This window comes from Ceratotherium simum, chromosome 4, assembly GCF_057802395.1.
Source record: "Ceratotherium simum simum isolate JZ-2026a chromosome 4, ASM5780239v1, whole genome shotgun sequence".
In the NCBI taxonomy this organism is placed as follows: domain Eukaryota; kingdom Metazoa; phylum Chordata; class Mammalia; order Perissodactyla; family Rhinocerotidae; genus Ceratotherium; species Ceratotherium simum.
In genome coordinates this window covers 90111278-90132577 of record NC_141903.1, presented here as the reverse complement: position 1 = coordinate 90132577, position 21300 = coordinate 90111278, and the positions used below count along the sequence as shown (strand labels likewise).

General features: G+C 36.3%; 1 protein-coding gene across 1 annotated transcript in view; it reads right to left on the bottom strand.

Annotated features, from left to right (window-relative positions):
* ANKRD31 (ankyrin repeat domain 31) overlaps positions 1–21300 on the bottom strand; it is a 135501-nt gene that overhangs the window by 104561 nt on the left and 9640 nt on the right. Inside the window, exons 3-5 of the mRNA XM_087430161.1 lie at positions 19096–19205; positions 11710–11750; positions 7326–7402 (exon numbers count right to left, since the gene is read on the bottom strand). Of these exons, the coding sequence (XP_087286287.1) occupies positions 7326–7402; positions 11710–11750; positions 19096–19205 (228 nt within the window). The remainder of the gene's footprint in view (positions 1–7325; positions 7403–11709; positions 11751–19095; positions 19206–21300) is intronic.

The window sequence follows — 21300 nt, the reverse complement described above, 5'->3', positions numbered from 1 at the left end:
CAGTTACTATTTTTAAAACTTAATAAATTAATATAATAAAATATATTATATAGTAATGTGATTATTATATTAAAAATAAACACGTTGAGAAGGAATTCTCATTTACTAGCTGCAAAATTTACTTAAAACGGTTTTTACAAAGAAAAAAAGAATTTTTCTTGAATTCTTGTCTATCCTTTGATAAATTATGAAAAATTTTGTACACTTTCTACTTTTCACTTGAAAGAGATAAATGTAATGGCATGTATGAGAAATAATTGTAAAATGCCAAATGAAAAGAAAATGTGCAGAGGAGCTGAATTTTAACTTATAAACAGACTATTTTAAGGCCAATGCTATCATATTTACTAAAGATAGTTTGCTTACTTTGATCATTCTACAACACGGTTAGAATTACTCTTTGAATTGGGAGGGAGAAGATAGGATTGTATTAGAACAGAGTCAGCTCTCCTAGCTAACAATTTAATAGTTTCCTTTTACGAGATTTAACTTATAGTCCAGGATGATAATAAATAAGCTTCCTGTTCCAAACACTCTGAAAGAAGTAAAGGCAAGGGGTAGCTGCAAGTGCCAGAAAGGAAGGGAACTACCAGCTCTGTGGGTCTCTAGTCACAGCAGCTTCATAGCAGCAAGAAACACCACAAAGTTATAATCCTGGTGCCCATGGCACTTTTAAAGGAACAGCCAGTAAAAGACTTATGACTCAAAAGTTCAGTGAGGGTGGTGGCAAGAGTGAACAGATACCAATAGCATCATAAAGGCATTTAAGGCTCTCCTAAGGCCAATGGGTAGCAGGTTGGAAGTGTGGGAAATGCAGGACATAGCAGAACTCTGTTTTTCTATAAATACAGGGATTGAGTATGAGAAAGATGAGAATGGATCTTTTCTATAACCATTGCTGACACCTGTTATCATGGTCAAAACCCAAAGGAACCAAAGGAATGCCCAAGGCATGCTATCATCCATGACACCTCTCTCTCAAATTGTTCAAGACATACTTACAAAAAAAGGACTTCAACCTCTAAGATGATATGTCTACAGACTTATGACTGTTTCCATCTATCTATAACTGTATCTTGTAAATGGTACTAAACAGGTTTTTATCACATTTGCAGGGTATGTTTGGCATAGTCTGAATTATAACATTGGGCTATTTGCTATTGATTCGACATCTTAAACACCACAAAGGCTTTTATACTTGGAGAGAAATATCAATTACTATTTGTGCTTACATTTGTTTAATGGTCAATTTATTAAACTTCTATATCTACCACTTGAAAACTACTGTTTCTTTAACATTTAAACATTAATTACAAAAGAGACAAAGAAGGGCATTACATAATGATCAAGGGAACAATCCAACAAGAGGATATAACACTTGTAAATATCTACGCACCCAATGTAGGTGCACCTAAATATATAAAGCAATTATTAACAGACATAAAAACAGAAATAGACAGTAACACAATAATAGTAGGGGACTTTAACACTCCACTTACACCAATGGATAGATCATCCAAACAGAAGATGAATAAGAAAACACTGGCCTTAAATGACACACTAGAAGAGATGGACCTAGTAGATATATACAGAGCATTCCATCCAAAAACCGAAGAATACACGTTCTTTTCAAATGCACATGGAACATTCTCCAGGATTGATCACATATTAGGCCACAAAACAAGTCTCCATAAATTTAAGAAGATTGAAATAATACCAAGCATCTTTTCTGATCACAACGATATGAAACTAGAAATCAATTATAGGAAGAAAATCAGAAAAGCCACAAATACGTGGAGATTAAACAAAATGCTACGGAACAATGACTGGGTCAACAAAGAAATCAAAGAAGAAATCAAAAAATACCTGGAGACAAATGAAAATGAAAATACGACATGCCAGAATTTATGGGATACAGCAAAAGTGGTTCTAAGAGGGAAGTTTATAGCAATACAGGCCTATCTCAACAAACAAGAAAAATCTCAAATAAACAATCTAACAATGCACCTAAAGGAACTGGAAAAGGAAGAACAAACAAAGCCCAAAATCAGTAGAAGAAGGGAAATAATAAAAATCAGAGCAGAAATAAATGAAATAGAGACAAAAAAAAAACAATAGAAAAAATTAATAAAACCAAGAGCTGGTTCTTTGAAAAGATAAACAAAATGGACAAACCTTTAGCTAGACTCACCAAGAAAAAAAGAGAGAAAGCACAAATAAGTAAAATCAGAAATGAAAGAGGAAAAATTACAACAGACACCTCAGAAATACAAAAGTTTATAAGAGAATACTATGAAAAGCTATATGCCAACCAATTCGACAACCTGGAAGAAATGGATAAATTCTTAGAATCATACAACCTTCCAAAATTGGATCAAGAAGAAGTAGAAAATTTGAATAGACCGATCACCAGTAAGGAGATCGAAACAGTAATCAAAAACCTCCCCAAAGATAAAAGTCCAGGACCAGACGGCTTCCCTGGTGAATTCTACCAAACATTCAAAGAAGACTTAATACCTATTCTTCTCAAACTCTTCCAAACAATTGAGGAGGGGGGTAAGCTCCCTAACTCATTCTACGAAGCCGACATCACCCTGATACCAAAACCAGACAAGGACAACACAAAAAAAGAAAATTACAGGCCAATATCACTGATGAACATCGATGCAAAAATCCTCAACAAAATACTAGCAAATCGCATACAACAATATGTTAAAAAGATTATACACCATGATCAAGTGGGATTTATTCCAGGTATGCAGGGATGGTTTAACATTCGCAAATCAATCAATGTAATGCACCACATTAATAAAATGAAGACTAAAAATCACATGATCATCTCAATAGATGCAGAGACAGCATTTGACAAGATACAGCATCCATTTATGACAAAAACTCTGAATAAAATGGGTATAGAAGGAAAGTACCTCAACATAATAAAGGCCATATATGACAAACCCACAGCTAATATCATCCTCAATGGTGAAAAACTGAAAGCTATCCCTCTAAGAACAGGAACCAGACAAGGATGCCCACTGTCACCACTCCTATTTAACATAGTACTGGAAGTCCTAGCCAGAGCAATCAGGCAAGAGAAAGAAATAAAAGGGATCCAAATTGGAAAGGAAGAAGTGAAACTCTCACTATTTGCAGATGACATGATTTTATATACAGAACACCCTAAAGAATCCACCAGAAAACTCTTAGAATAAACGAATATGGTAAAGTTGCAGGATACAAAATCAACATACAAAAATCAGTTGCATTTCTATACACTAACAACCAAGTAGCAGAAAGAGAAATTAAGAATACAATCTCATTTACAATTGCAACAAAAAGAATAAAATACCTAGGAATAAACTTAACCAAAGAGGTGAAAGATCTGTACACTGAAAACTATAAAACATTGCTGAAAGAAATTGAAGAAGACACAAAGAAATGGAAAGATATTCCGTGCTCTTGGATTGGAAGAATTAACATAGTTAAGATGTCCATACTTCCTAAAGCAATCTATAGATTCAATGCAATCCCTATCAAAGTTCCAACAACATTTTTCACAGAAATAGAGCAAAGAATCCTAAAATTTATATGGAACAACAAAAGACCCCGAATAGCTAAAGGAATCCTCAGAAAAAAGAACAAAGCTGGAGGTATCACACTCCCTGATTTCAAAATATACTACAAAGCTATAGTAACCAAAACAGCATGGTACTGGCACAAAAACAGACACACAGATCAATGGAACAGAATCGAAAGCCCAGAAATAAATCCACACATTTATGGACAGCTAATCTTTGACAAAGGAGCCAAGAACATACAATGGGGAAAAGAAAGTCTCTTCAACAAATGGTGTTGGGAAAACTGGATAGCCATACGCAAAAAAATGAAAGTAGACCCTTACCTTACACCATACACAAAAATTAACTCCAAATGGATTAAAGACTTGAATGTAAGACCTGAAACTATGAAACTTCTAGAAGAAAACATAGGCAGTACGCTCTTTGACATCGGTCTTAGCAACATATTTTCAAGCACCATGTCTGACCGGGCAAGAGAAACAATAGAAAAAATAAACAAATGGGACTACATCAAACTAAAAAGCTTCTGCACAGCAAAGGAAACCATCAACAAAACGAAAATACAACCTAACAGTTGGGAGAAGATATTTGCAAACCATACATCTGATAAGGGCTTAATCTCCAAAATATATAAAGAACTCATGCATCTCAACAACAAAAAAACTAACAACCCAATGAAAAAATGGGCAAAACCTGAACAGACATTTCTCCAAAGAAGATATACAGATGGCCAACAGGCACATGAAAAGATGTTCAAAATCATTAACTATCAGGGAAATGCAAATCAAAACTACAATGAGATATCACCTCAAGCTCGTCAGAATGGCTATAATTAACAAGACAGGAAACAACATGTGTTGGAGAGGATGTGGAGAGAAGGGAACTCTCATACACTGCTGGTGGGAGTGCAAACTGGTGCACCCACTATGGAAAACAGTATGGAGATTCCTCAAAAAATCAAGGATAGAACTACCATATGATCCAGCTATTCCACTGTTGGGTATTTATCCAAAGAACTTGAAAACACCAATGCGTAAAGATACATGCACCCCTGTGTTCATTGCAGTGTTATTCACAATAGCCAAGACTTGGAAGCAACCTAAGTGCCCACCAAGGGACGAATGGATAAAAAAGATGTGGTATATATACACAATGGAATACTACTCAGCCATAAGAAACGATGAAATCCAGGCATTTGTGACAACATGGATGGACATTGAGGGTATTACGCAAAGTGAAATAAGTCAGAGGGAGAAGGTCAAATACCGTATGATTTCCTTCATTAAGTAGTAGATAATAACAACAATAAACAAACACATAGACACAGAGATTGGATTGGTGGTTACCAGAGGGGAAGGGGGGAGGGAGGAGGGCGAAAGGGATAATTCCGCATATGTGTGTGATGATGGGTTGTAATTAGTATTTGGGTGGTGAACATGATGTAATCTATGCAGAAATAGAAGTATAATGATGTACACCTGAAATTTATACAATGTTATAAAGCAATGTTACTGCAATAAACAAAAAATTAAAAAAAAAACATTAATTACAAACAAATTCCCTTAAACAATTTACACTACAAATTTAACATGATTAATTTTTTTTTTACCATTTCAAACATATTAACTATTAAACAAAACACACATGAATACAAAGGTTATACAACTTATTAATGCTCTTAACCTAATTCTAAAATAACAATACACTGGCATAATTTGTTCTACATTATTTCTATACTTGTTCCTATACCTTCTTAAGATTAAAGTAACTTATTTTCGTACCTTCCCAGGGTTACAGAAATTGTATCAGACCCAAAAGAAAACAAATCACTTCCCGGACCAGCCAAGATGACAGAATCTGGGTTACTGAGTGAATCGCTGTTCGGGCATGGGACTGATTGTTTCTCCCAAGATGATTCAAACCTGAGCAGCCAATTATCTGGCTTTACTTATAAGTAAATACTTTCAACTTCCCAAGGTTATTTTCTGTCATCTGATGTTTTGCCCAAGCGTGCTATCTTTAAGTTTTACTTGGCCAGTGTTACAAAAGCTTTTGTCTTGTCATTATTATATACTGACATGTTCTGTTAGCAGTATTGCTAACTTATGCCTGCTATTTTAATATCTTATCATGATTAGCAGGGCCATGTAAGACTTTAATTTCCTAAGAGATTAGGGATCTAAGCTGTGCAGAAAAGTCTCCTGAATTGGACATCAGGTTAATTTGTCCTCCTGGGACACAGTTAGACCCCACTTCTTAAGTTTTTACGTGTGACTGCTGGTGCTGTGTGGTCCTTCCTTTCCTTGGTACAATTTTTATTCCAGGACTATGTGACTTACTCACAGTTCTGTTTTCCTTCTTCTCTATTTGCACAGTGATAAACAAAAACATTCTATGCTTTATAAACAGATATATATTTAATAGAGAAAACAAAATGCACATGTATTAACAGATTTATATTTCTTAAAGTCATTAAAAATTTTTAAACATTCTACTACAGTCACTTTTCTTTTTGTATTGAGACTACCCTTTGTAACTATTAATATTTTTTGAGCATCATTATGAACTCCTGGTTTTTTCACAAACAACTTATTTTTATTAACTAAAATTATTGTTGGTTTTTTTTCCTCACTTAATTTGTCACAGGTTGGCCAGTGGGAGCACCATTGACCTAGCTCTTTATCCTTTTAGCACTGCCCCTAAACATCCTTGAATGCTTATTAAGCATTTGCTTAATAAGCACCTATACACATTGCAAATAGTGGGCTCCATAATTATTTGTTAAAATAGTGGACAAATAATATCACAGACCAAATTCTAAGCACTAGGAGTGCATGCAAGAGTTGGTGATGGGCATAAACGCTACTGCTACTACTGTAGTAGCAACAAGTAGGAGAAGACAGAACTTTTTAAAACTTAACTTTTTAAATTTCAAGTATCATGGCCTTGTGCCCTTTTCTTATAATACAAGGTTTCATTGACTATTAAGAATATTTACTACACTGTCATACAACATACACAATACACACTCTGGAGGAGTTACTGGGAGACACCTCAAAGAGAAAGACAGCCATCCTCTGATACAGCTGAAACCAAGGTAAATGGCTGTGTGACTCAGTCAAGAAAGACATGACATACATTTGGTACCTGGGAAGGTATCAAAATAAGTTACTTTAATCTTAAGAAGGTATAGGTATATTAAAATGCTATTAAAAGAGAAAACAAACATCGTTTTCAAATTTGAGCCCCCAAATTACAAGTCAAAAGAGTAGACACTTGGAGTAGCAGGTATCGACTGTACCTGAGCTGCTTCTCATATGGGCAACTTTACACAGCATGATCCAAGGTCAAGCAACACTGATTTCACATGTAAAAACGTATGGAGTGGGGATGGACTAGTGGCACAAGCGGTTAAGTGCACGAGCTCCGCTGCTGCGGCCCGGGGTTCGCCGGTTCCGATCCTGGGCGCGCACCAATGCACCGCTTGGGAAGCCATGCTGTGGCAGCGTCCCATATAAAGTAGAGGAGGATGGGCATAGATGTTAGCCCAGGGCCAGTCTTCCTCAGCAAAAAGAGGAGGATTGGCTATTGTTAGCTCAGGGCCGATCTTCCTCACAAAAAAAAAAAAAAGTATGGAGCAATGTAGAGTAGACCAGCCTAGTCATAAATAAATCCATATCTAAGTCAGTCTTCTATTTTTAGGCAAAGACAAATTTACTTTATATAACTCTACCCATGAAAACATACCTCTAATGCTTTGGTGGTTCAGTGAAAGTTCAGCCTTGGGAAATGACACAGTGAACACTGGACAACTTTTTCTAGCTCTAAAGAATAAATAAATTAATAAATAAATAAATATAAATTTTAAAATGGAAAGAAAAAACACTATCATTCAAATACAATTTAAAATTTTGTTTTCATTTAAAGGAATTTCAAAATGGGATAAATTTTTTTGCTACATTATTCCAATTACTTTTACAATTATTACCAATTTGTTAACATTTACATTTTAAGTGGTTGCAAAAATAAAGGAGAGAGCTGAAAAATTAATGGATGAACTTCAGGAGTATAAACAAGCTAAACTACATTTAGATCTGAAAGTAACTTTGGAGATGACTGTCTGCCAAACAGCGGTGGTGGGGTCAAGGAGAAAAACTGGTCTTGAATCACATAGGTTGGCTATCCAAATCCTCAAATACACTGAAAGTCTGTCATTATAGTTTTAGATGTAAGTGAAAGTTACTAATGAGAAAATTATCAGACATTACTTACCATTCTTGCAGTTCACAGTAGGCAAAGAAAAAGTAGGAAATACTGAAGGGAAGAGGTTGAATGCAAAATAAGGGTCATGCCTAACCTGCAGTTTTGATCATCTGCCCTGGGATAACTAAAAATTGACTGAAGAAAAGCAATCAGTTAACTATTTTTTTTGGTCAATCTAATTTACTATACAAATGCAATCAAGATATCGTCCTCAAAAAAAACAAAAGCCTCTTGCTTCAGCTGTTTTAAGAGCATTTTTTATGTACCAGGCATGGCTACTTGAATCCTAAGCAAGAATAATAAATTGAACATCCTCGCCTGTCTAAAAACAGAAGTGATAAATATAAGCTATCTTGAAAATGGAAATGAAACTCTTCATATAGAATAATTTCTATGAGGCAAATAGAAAAGAATGCTGATTTTTTTCCCTAAAACGGGATTCTTTGAGAAGAACAAGCTGATTTAAAACATAATAAAATCTGGGCCGGCCCCATGGCTTAGCGATTAAGCGCGGCACGCTCTGCTGCTGGCGGCCCCGGTTCGGATCCCTCGCGCACACTGACGCACCGCTTCTCCGGCCATGCTGAGGCCGCGCCCCACATACAGCAGCTAGAAGGATGTGCAGCTATGTCATACAACTATCTACTGGGGCTTTGGGGGAAAAATAAAAAAAATAAAAATTATAAAACAAAATAAAATCATAGTTTGAGTCAACAACAGAATTTTTTTCCTTAATTACAAAAGAAAATTTAAGACTTAAGTCTGAAAACAGAGCAAACTTTCATCTAAATTATTAAAGAAGTTATTTATATTAGGCAAGACTATAAACAATGTACATGTCTAATAGTAGAGAAATGATTAAATTAATTATAGTACAGTCAAGTTATGTAGTGAAATATTATGAGGCCATTAAAATTCTTTTTTTTTGCTGAGGAAGATTCACCCTGAGCTAACATCTGTCCCAATCTTCCTCTATTTTGTATGTGGGTCATCACCACAGCATGGCCGCCAACGAGTGGTGTAGGTCCCTGCCTGGGAACTGAACCCGGGCCACCAAAGCAGAGAGCCCTGAAGTTAACCAGTAGGCCACAGGGCTGGCCCCTAAAATTCATATTTTTAACAAACATTAATGATGTGAGAAAATGATTATGAAAAACTATTATCTAGAATTTAAAAACAGGATAAAGAACTATCTGCAGAATGATTCCAATTTTGTAGAAAATATGAAAAATACATATATAAAAAGCCTAAAATAAAATGTATCAAAATGTTAACAATAGTTCTCTCTGGGCAGTGAGATTATGGATGCTATGTTAGTCTTCTTTAATCTTCTCTTTTTTTCCATTTGTGTAGATGAACTTATATTGCTGATATATTCAGTAAAAGAGTTATTTTAAAATAATGGTTATCAAACTTTTTGATCTTTAGATTCTTTTTTTTTTTTTTTTAAGATTTTATTTATTTATTTTTCCCCCCAAAGTCCCAGTAGATAGTTGTATGTCATAGCTGCACATCCTTCTAGTTGCTGTATGTGGGACGCGGCCTCAGCATGGCCGGAGAAGCGGCGCGTCGGTGCATGCCCGGGATCCGAACCCGGAGCCGCAGCAGCGGAGCGCACGCACTTAACCACTAAGGCACGGGGCCGGCCCCTGATCTTTAGATTCTTTTTAAAGATTTTTATTTATTTTATTTTTTCCCCCCAAAGCCCCAGTAGATAGTTGTATGTCATAGCTGCACATCCTTCTAGTTGCTGTATGTGGGACTCGGCCTCAGGATGGACGGAGAAGTGGTGCCTCGATGCGCACCCGGGATCCGAACCCGGGCCACCAGCATTGCAGCGCGCGCACTTAACCACCGAGCCACAGGGCCGGCCCTGATCTTTAGATTCTTAAACTCAAAAATTACTGAGGAACTGAAAGAGCTTTTGTTTATGTGGCTTATATTTATTTATATTTACATATTAGAAATTAAAATGGAGAAAATTTTAAAATAATCATTAATTAAAAAATAACAGTAATAGGGCCGGCCCTGTGGCTTGGTGGTTAAGTGCGCGCGCTGCGATGCTGGTGGCCCGGGTTCGGATCCCGGGTGCGCATCGAGGCACCACTTCTCCGTTCATCCTGAGGCCGAGTCCCACATACAGCAACTAGAAGGATGTGCAGCTACGACACACAACTATCCACTGGGGCTTTGGGGGGAAAAATAAAATAAATAAAATCTTTAAAAAAAAAAAAAATAAAATAACAGTAATAATCCAGTAACATGTTAACATATTTTGATGAAAAGTTATTATATTTTCCAAAATGGAAAAAAAAATTAGTGAGAAAAGTGGCATTGTTTCATATTTTCAAAAATTTCTTTAATGTATGGCTTAACAGAAGACGGTTGCCACCTCATATCTGCTACCGCATTCAATCTTTTGCCATGCATTGTTTTACTTGAAGTATATGACAAAAATCTGGCCTCATGCAGATATGCCGTCAGAAAAAGGAAGGGTATTTTAGCAGCCTTTTTAGGTAATCGTGGATATTCTTTCCTGATGTCTAACCAAAACTCTAAAAGCAGTAACTTCCTTAAAAGTTCCTGGAAATGTAGAAATTGAAACAAAATCAAGGAACTTTTTGTATCCTGTTACATTATAAGCCAATGGCCTATCTCGCACTTTGAATGGATCTCTTACCTGTGCGTGATACTGTGACATCATGCATCAGTCTTTTAGAAAATACGGTTTCACTTAGTTGTGCAGATCTTCCTTATATTGATACATTTCATTATAAAATAGCCAAAAAAATCACCTTTGTAAATATTACTACTGATTTCACCAGAAAATTTTAAGTATTAGAAAACCAGCAAGGTCAAGATGGTAAACACAAGTCTTTCAAAACTCTAATTTTCACATGCAAGCTTGAACAGTTTCATTAGCAACAAATACCATTAGCTGTTATCCTTGAAGTAACTGGCTTACTTCATTCACTTTCAAGAAAATGTCTGCCATATATCCAAGGGTGAATAACCAGTTTGTCTGTCAGTTATTCTTTCAAGTTCAAAAAAAAAAAGTGAAGCTAGTTTTCTCACAATGCTTACAACTCAATCAAGTGCACAGGCGCTCTCCTTGAGACAACTATCACACTCGAGCACGCACGGAAGTACTTCAAGACTTCCCACTTCATCACACAGAACAGCAAAAAGATACACATTCAAGGGTAGAGATTTAATAAAACTAATAACTTTTCTGCTTCATCAAATGCATTAAGTGAAACAGGTTTTTTTTTTTCTTTTTTACCTGCTAGGACATGGCAGTGAAAAACACAGTGACTCCTAGCACTATTTGGTGCCACTGCCCTGATTCCTACTAAGGCTCCAGCATTTTACCCACCATTTGCTTTAGCACTATAAGTGCAAATGTCAATACAGTGACAAAGGCAAATAATTTGTTAGTAGTATTCTGAAAATAGTTTTGACCTCACAGACCCTCTGAAAGAGTCTTGGGGACTCCCAGGGGGTCTAGAGACCATACTTTGAAAGACAGTATTGTAAAAGAACTGAAAGAATCAAGTCTTTAAAGTATAACAGCTGCACAAAGTCTAATTTCAACAGCTCTACAAATTCTTCCTTCATGCTATGCTATAAATCTGCCTTTTTAATAATAGTAATAGACAGAGAATAGACAATCTAATTCAATCTTTCTTATGAAATGAAACTTATCTAGAATGTTTGTAAAATAACATACATTTATGCTTCTTAAAGAGGTAATTATTCAAAAATACACAATAATTCCAAAACTTTTAAGAAAATGAAGACTGATTTTAGATGTGCAAAATGACAAAAGGTACCTACAATATAACAAGCCAAAAACTAGTATACTTACTGTAACAGAGTTTGATTTTGTTCCATTTCATCTTGAGGTTGCTAGGAAGAAAAACAGCCGTTTTTTCCAACTGATGAATACTAATCCAATACAACAAGATAAGCAACACTTAAGATTATTCTTATGTTATTCTTTCTTAGTGTCTTTTTTTATTGTGGTAAAATTTATATAACATTAAATTTACCATTTTAACCATTTTTAAATGTATAGTTCTGTGGCATTATGTACATTCACATTGATGTGCAACCATCATCATCATCCATCTGCAGAACTTTTTCATCTCCCCCAGGTGAAATTCCATACCCATTAAACACTAAGTCTCCATTCACCCCTCGCCCAGCCCCCAGTATCCACTCTTTTACTTTCTGTCTCTAAGAATTTGACTACCCTCAGTACGTCATATAAAAAGAATCACAGAATATTTGTCCTTTTATGACTGGCTTATTTCACTTAGTATAAGGTCTTCAAGGTTCATCTATGTTATAGAATATATCAGTATTTCTTTCCTTTTTAAGGCTAAATAATATTCCATTGCATGTATGTATATTTGGGTTATCCACTCATCTCTCGGTGGACACATGGGTTGCTTCCACCTTTTGGCTATTGTGAATGCTTCTATGAATGTAGATGTACAAAAATATTTTCAAGTCCTAGCTTTCACCTATTTTTGGCATATACTCAGAAGTGGAGTTTCTGGATCATATGGTAATACTATGTTTAATTTTTTGAGGAATCACCATACGATTTTCCACAGTGGCTGCACCATTCTACATTTCCCACCAGCAATGAGCAAGAATTCCAATTTTTCTACATCCTCACCCACACTTGTTATTTTGTTTTTTGATAACAGTCATACTAATGAGTGTGAGGTGGTAACTCATTGTGGTTTTGATGTACATCTCCCCAATCATTAATGATGCTGAACATCTTTTCATGTGCTTATTGGCCATTTGTATATCTTCATTGGTGAAATGTCAATTCATGTCCTTTGCCCATTTTTTAATCAGGTTGTTTGTTTTTTGTTGTTAGTTGTAAGTTATATATTCTGGGTATAAATCCCTCATCAGCTATATGATTTACAAATATTTTCTCCCATTCCTTGGGTTGCCTTGTCACTCTGTTGATAGTGTCCTTTGATGCACAAAGGTATTTGATATTAATGAAGTCTAGCTTACCTATTTTTTTCTTTTGTTGCCTGTGCTTTCATACCCAAGAAATCACTGCCAAATTCAGCCATAGTACTTTTCTCCTACGTCATCTTCTAATAGTTTTACAGTTTTGGCTCTTACGTTTAGTTTCTTGTCCTAACTTTTTTCTATAAAAGAATTTGTGGAACTTAAGTAAATAGAAACAGAGCGTTCCTTCTTTTTATTCCTAGTTTTTCCCTTCTCCTAGTTCATTAATCCATAATGGTTCTGATGAGCCATTCTTATCAGGTTCTCAGTTCTAACATTTCCCCTAAAGGCCAGAAATTATACACCCTTTGTGTTACAGTGTTAAATGCTAAATGGATTCTGCCTAATTCTCGAATCATGCGAGAAAATCTGAAGTTGTTGTGTCCCTTTCAAAAAAGATAAAATGCACTGATAAAATGCTTCCATTTCAAGACTTCAAAGCATACTGGCTTTCATCACTTTAAAAGGAATCCTTGCCTTAAATATCTTGCTAGCATCAAAAAAGATCTGAAGAAAAAGATCTCTCTTTAGGGGCCCTCTGTGTTTGCTTCTACGATCAACAATATAGCTTTCTGAACATAAAGCCATTAGCCTGAACTTCCAAGCATTTTTTGATCACTGAAACAGCCATAACAACAAGAAAACACAATTAAATACTGTGAGAACTTCAATCTTCTCCAATTAATGTTCATTGTTATTTACTGATAATGCATCCTTACATACCTCAAGGTTGTCACATTGTTCCACATAGATATACTTCCCAAGCAGAGGTTACAAAGCTCCGAGGCCCAGAGAGAAGAAAGAATTTCAAGAAGTAAACCTAGAAACTTCCAAGAATTAAACAGAGTCTACATATACACTTACTAGATATTTCTGAGTCTCCACAAAGCAATTTATTCAAATCTGTAATAGCCACTTAATTTATCTTACTATAGGACCAGTGACTTTTCCTGTTGAGGGCCAATTATTCACTTGACCCTAACAACATAAAGAAAATGCAAAAAATAAGAGAGCAAGTAAGAAGGAAGTCTGCTCCTAAGAGCTGATTTTTTTCCTCCTCCATAGGCAGAAATACCACTCAGGAGCAAATGCCTCTGAATATAATACAGGCCGTAGTTGTTCATTCCTTAATTAACAAAATGCAAGGATACACTTCAATCAATTCTTTCTTAACGGATCTAAATTGCTATCTATCCTTTTGATATATGTGACTTCCATTTTGCTCCTAACCCTACACTCTTGTATTTTGACCAGGCCACTAAATACTAGAGTTTTGTTTTATCTGTTGAGGGTACGGTGTGAGAGGTGAGAGTTTAAATTAATTGTGTTCATTGGAGGATCAGGAAAAGAAGCAAATCTATTTACACATCCTTAACCCAAAAACAATCCTGTACTATCTGAGATCATTCTCTTGACCGAATCACAGATTACTGGGAGTGGAATGGAAGAAGCCTGGCCAGCCAGATCAGCCTGACCAACTCGGGCTCTCCACAAGGCATCAGTTGTCTCACACAAACTATCCTCCCATTCAGTAGAGCAGAATACACATTCCTGGTATTAATTGTCTTGATGAGTTACTGAAAACATTTGTTTAAAATACCTTTCTCTCAGACTGAGGTACCCAAATTTGGTTACCTACATAAATATTTTTTAATATTTCCAAATATCTATATGATTGCCTTTTAGAGAGTTTCATCTGGATGTATGATATCATCTCTACATTGCTTCACTGTTCTTAAATGTTGAAATGATCATTTTAAATTCTTCTCACGAGTATCTAAATACAACTTAAACACAAAATGACTTAACCACTGAATGAGAACTGTTTTTACTCTGGCTGAGTCAGGCACTAAAGCCCTGTTTTCATCCCACTCCTTCCCAAAACACTCCTAAGCAGTGGCAACTCTGGGCAGAGACAGCAATTCCAGGAGCCTAAGAACTGAAGCAGGCCAAGATGAGTTCAAGAGTCAGGACAGGCACATCAACGGCATTCGAGACCAGCACAGGAGAGCTGTAGGGGAGGAAGACACATCCTCTACCCACTCTGCGTCCTTCTGCCTGGGCTAGGAATTAAAATGACGTGAGACAGAATAACAGGAGAAAATCAAACAAAGTTTTATAACATATACACCTCGGAGAGACCCAAGAAATCTGAGTAACTTGCCAAAACGGCAGAGGCTCTCATCTCAAATAGCATCTTCAGCTAAAGACAAAGGAAGTTGTTGGGGGTAGTGGTTTGGGACTTCAAAGGGGAGGAAGGCAACTCACATGGAGGTAGAAAAGCAAATGTTTGGTCAATAGAACACTGATAAGAATGGGCTTGGCAAGGACCCTCCCATTCTATCGATACCCAGACTTATCTATAGTGATGGCCTGTCCTGAGGACAGGCCTTCTATCTTAAATTTCTTTTAGGCAGTTAGTTGGAGGGAGGTCAAAGTTTCAAATTTCAGAGTCTTTTTTTGTGTGTGAGGAAGATTAGCCCTGACCTAACATCTGATGCCAATCCTCCTCTTTTTGCTGAGGAAGACTGGCCCTGGGCTAACATCTGTGCCCATCTTCCTCTATTTCATATGGGACACCGCCACAGCATGGCTTGACAAGTGCTGCGTCGGTGCATGCCCAGGATCCGAACCTGCGAACCCCAGGCTGCCGAAGCGGAGCACGTGCACTTAACCACTACGCCACCAGGCCGGCCCCATCTTTCAGAGTCTTTTGTTCTTAAAAACAGTCAAGGTAAAGAGACATATTTTGAGGTAGACAATTCTGATCCCCCACAGAGTCAAGTGGTTCCCTAAGTTTTGAAAATCCACCTACTTATGCCTCACAGAGGTAGCTAGTGAGAGAGAATGTTACCTGCCTCCTCGGGCTTATAAAGACCCTTTAGTATTTATACAGTCATGTGCTGCATGAGTTTTGGTCCACTACACACCACGTATACAACGGTGGTCCCATAAGATTAGTACCATATAACCTAGGTGTGTAGCAGGCTGTACCATCTAGGTTTATGTAAGTACACTCTGTGATGTTTGCACAATGACAAAATCGCCTAACCACGCATTTCTCAGACAGGATCCCTGTCATTAAGTGATGCATGACCGTATACAAAATCTCTCCACAAGCTCTAGTCTTGCCAACCACAATCCTTCTTGCGTTACACAGCCATCAAACAAGCCTCCGGTTGTTCATTTCCCTTTCAAGGTTCTGTTTAATGTTCATTTTAACTAATTTCATCACTACATACGAATAAGGGTAAAAGGTGGAAGCTACAAAATGGAGAAGTGAGATTCAACCTGGATGTATAACTTTGAGATAAAAAGTCCCACGCTTCAGAGAGCAGGAAGTGGAAGAAGCAGCCTGCTGGGAATAACCACAAGATTGAATAATTATTATTCCCTGTCAAATAAGGATTCTCCAGATGATCAAAAACTTATTATGGTAAGACCAGTGATACCCTCTGTATTAGTCAGGGTTCTCCAGAGAAACAGAACCAATAGGATATGTACATACACAGAAAGAGATTTATTACAAGGAACTGGCTAATGTGATTATGGAAACTGGCAAGTCCAAATCTGCAGTGTGGGCCATCATGCTCAAGACCCAGGAAAGCAGATGGTGCAGATGAAGTCTGAAGGCTGTCTGCTGGAGAATTCTCTCTTGCTCAGGGAGGCTGGTATTCTGTTCTATTCAGGCCTTCAACGAGTTGGATGAGGTCCAACCACACTATGGAGTGCAATCTGCTTTACTCAAATCCACTGATTTAATGCTAATCTCATTCAAAAACATCCTCACAGACACTCCCAGAAAAATGTCTGACCAACTACCTGGCCTAGCCATCACATCTCCTGATTTTGATAGACACCACTGTCTCCAATGATCTCTTCAGATATTACTAAACTCTCCAAACAAGATCAAAGTTTTTCTAAGGAAAGTTGAAAAACTGCTTCCCATATAGCACCTGTAAAGAACAAGGAAAGGTATTGCAAGACCCAATAAAAATGATGAGTATGAAATATTTTAAAAGACTGCTATCTGTATTTTTAAAAATTAGCATGGTGTATGTCAAACCAAAGATCCTCTATTTCTTTACAGTTTGTTCTTATTTAAAGTAGCCCATCATTTCTAAAATAGTCTGTTTTGAAGTTGAAATATCAATACTGTATCTGAGTATTAAGGAAGAATTTATTTAAAAATCTGTTTAGTAATTATTTAAAATTTATTTAGAAATCAAATTCAAGTTATAAAACAATATATTTTTTCTTTAAATAACTCTGGGAAAGCACTCTTTGTGGTCTCTCCATTTCTTTATTTGATAAAATCAATTTCCCTCATATAGTTAAATTTCTAAAGGCTTATTTTCATAGAATTAAAGGAAAAACTGTGAAAGTAGCAATACGTGTCAATTTTTAAAATAATATTAACTGAAATTTGCTACAGATGTTTAAACACTTTGGTTATATGATCTAACAAAAAGGAAGGGCAGGAGAAAGTTAAAGAAGGTATCTATTTTACTACCAATGAATTTCAATGAAGGAGAAAAAAGAGGGACAAATATCAAGCCCTTCATTTGTTTTTCTTATCCTAATTTTACAAGCCCATAAGCAGCAGATGGCTGATTTACTATCTGATGATAAATCTTTGAAAGATACATTCATTAACTATTCAAGTCCTCTAAGGCAATTGTTTCAAGCTAGCTGATCATCAGAAATTACTTGGGAGGCTTTTGAAAAACGGAGATTCCTAGGTTCCACCCAAGTACGGGTCTGGGAGTCTATATTTTTAAAAAGCTACTCAAATGAGTCTGATAATCAAGCTTTCAAAATCACTGTTCTGAGGTACAATCTAGAGCCTGGTACAACAGTCACATAGCAAATGCTTCTGAAATAAACTGAAAAAAACTATTTCCCATTTCAGTTACTGAAGCTAAAGGGGAAAAATGCTCTTTTTTCTTAACTCAGTGCAAAACTTATTTTTCACCAAATTATTAGAAGCTAATTATAGACATCTCAGATGCAAGAACAAATACTTGATGTTGAATTTTTCTCTTTTGATCAGACAAGTCAAGTGACACACGTTCCTAGGTACAATATTAAATAGATCCTCCCACTCACTCTTTGGAACTGCTGTCAGTTTCTGCTATTAAAATGTACGGATTTTCAGGGCTGGCCCCGTGGCATAGTGGTTAAGTGCGCGCGCTCTGCTTTGGCGGCCCAGGGTTCACAAGTTCGGATCCCCAGTGCAGACTGACGTCCCTGCTTGTCAAGCCATGCTGTGGTGGCGTCCCATATAAAGTAGAGGAAGATGGGCATGGATGTTAGCTCAGGGCTAATCTTCCTCACAAGAAAGAACAAGCAAAACAAAACAAAGCAATGTTTCAGGGGCCAGCCCCGTGGTGTAGCGGTTAAGAGCGCGCACGCCCCGCTGCTGGCGACCCAGGTTCAGATCCCGGGTGTGCACCAATGCACCGCTTGTCAGGCCATGCTGTGGCAGCGTCCCATATAAAGGAGAGGAAGATGGGCATGGATGTTAGCCCAGGGCCAATCCTCCTCAGGGGAAAAAAAAAAAAAAAAGAGGAGGATTAGCATGGATGTTAGCTCAGGGCTGATCTTCCTCACAAAAAAAAAAAAAAAGTAAGGATTTTCCCTTCCATTCCTTAAGACTTTGTAAGTGTCTCTGGTTAGCTAACTTATTTATGCCAAGGTGCTAACCAAATCATTCCTCATCTTTCCCCAGGCTGATTGCATTTAAAAACAAATAAAAATCTGTGTACACACACACACGCACATATACATAGGACAACAGAAAGGCCTTTCAGAGGGGCCTTTTCATATCTCAAATTATACCACACAGACTAGTATCTTCTTCACAAATTTAAGATGACCTCTGACATACAATGGAGATGAAAATCGTAATTATTATATCCTATTTTAACCTTTTGTTTCTCTCACTTCCACATCACCGCCAAAAAGAGAGAAAAATGAAGGAAAGAAGGGAAGAAAGGAAATATTTTAACCTCTCCCCCTTCTAAACAACCGGCTTTCACTAAAGTTGCAGCAAAGAAACAGAATGACTGGCTAAGAAAGGAGAAAAAACTGAATAAGAAAGAAGAAGCAAAATAACAGACAAAAAGAATTAATCGTTAGTGATTTGCCACTCTTTGAAACAGCACTTCCAATTTTTATTCAGTAGGTATTTAATTAATATGCTACACACCCGTAAGACTGCATCCTCACTAAGAACAGGCATCGTCTTATTTTCACTCATTTGCGCTTGTGGATCCTCTTGGAGTTTGAACCCAAGTTGAATCTCAGGAGAAGGCGTGCCTAGAATGAAATATAATCATAAATCATTTGCAACAGTTTTATTGCTCTGCTTTGACAACAACCCAAGGATTTTATAGACACAGCAAAATGCCATTAAAAATCATTTTGTAAATCATAACTTCCTAACTACCACTTTTATGCGTCAAAGTTTTTAAGTTATTAACTAGAAAGAAACACATATACTATACTGAATAAAATAATACTTGATATTTCTTTGTTTCAAGAGAATGAATGCAAAGGCTATGTATAGAAAACTATATAGATTTAAACCCCACTAGAAAGAATACTTTTTTAATTTCATTTCAGGTCATTTTTTAAAACTCATAATGCCAGTATATAATTCAAGGAAAGTCAGAGTATCCGTTTTCAAGATGGCAAATTGAGCCCATACTTTAACTTTTCTTCCCTTTCCAGTTCCTAAAAAGAATCCAAAGAAATGATTAGTTTAAAAAAAAAAAAATCTGAAGCAGCAACGGGAAAAAAGGAAATAGATTCAGTATAGATTAAAAGATGGAGGGCCGGCCCGTGGCTTAGCGGTTAAGTGCGCCCACTCCGTTATTGGCGGACCGGGTTCGGATCCCGGCGTGCACCAACGCGCCGCTTCTCAAGCCATGCTGAGGCTGCGTCCCACATACAGCGACTAGAAGAACGTGCAGCTATGACATACAACTGTCTGCTGGGGCTTTGGGGGAAAAATAAAAATAAAAATATAAATAAATAAATAAAAAGACTGACTTACAAATATTAAAAAATAAATAAATAAATGAAATAAAAGATGGAAATGGATCACAGGGAAACCAAACATTGGTAAACAGCTTGTTACTCAACATAGGAAAAGGAGGGACTCCTTCAGAAGTAACTATATGGATTTCTTCCATCAGAATCCCAGAAAGCCATCTAGCTCAGAGCAAATCCCACCAACAACAGACGGAAGAGGGTAAAATGGAAGCTCGCAGTGGGTCACGTTTCATACTTCACTGAGCTGGCTATTTGTACCAAAAGAGTTTAGGATGAATGCTGCAGCCATCTACTCTGTGTAGGAGGATATCCTCCCTACCAGATAAAGCTACAGTTGATAAAATAATGTAGGATCCCACATGAGTAGAAACAGTCAAATAGATCAATGAAACAAAACAAAAAGTGGGAAACAGACCTATATATATCTGGGAATTTAATAGATAATAATAATGGTATTTTAAACAGTTGTAACAAGATGTATTATTCAATAAATAATATTGGGGCAATTGATTAACCATTTGAAAAAATGAAGTTAGAGACCTACCTTCCCATTTGCAAAAATATTCAAAAGAGATTAAAGATATAAATGTAAAAACTATAAATATAATAAGTGGAAATAAAGATAAAATAAAATATATGGTCTTGAAGCAGGTAAAATACTTCTAAGTTTGAAGAAATGAAGAAATCTTAAAAGAAAATACTGCCTGATTTTAGTATATAAAAACTTAAAATTTCTACACAAATATATCATGAATAGCATTAAAAGAAAACTAGGAAACTGGGTAAAACTATTTGCAACATATGACAAAGTTTTGCTACCCTTAATATATAAAATGCTCTTATAAATCAGTAATAAAATGAGAATAATTAGGAGACATATAAGGCAATTCACATACACACAAAAAGTAACTATGAATGGTCAATATTAAAATATGCCTAACTGTGGTATTCTTAAAAAATGCAAACTAAAATAATCAGATACTTTTTATTTAGCAGTTTGGCAAAGACTAAATATGTCCTGTATTGGATCTAGAGCAAAAAAGGATCTCTTTTAAGAGGCAACATATGTCAAGATCTGACAGGTGTACATCCTTTAAAAGCAAATCTAATTTTAGCCAGTTACTCTAAGGAAATAATCAGAAAAGCAGCCAAAGGTACAAGTATTAGAAAATTCATATTTGTTATAGTATTGAAAAACATCAAAAATACAATCAATTTATGACATAGTACATCATGCAACGGAATAACAGGTAGCAAAATTTAAAAGGTTGAGGTAGATCAAGATAGCAAGCAAAGAAATATATGTAATACAATACCAATTATGAAAAAAGATATATATTGGCATGCAAAAGTCTAG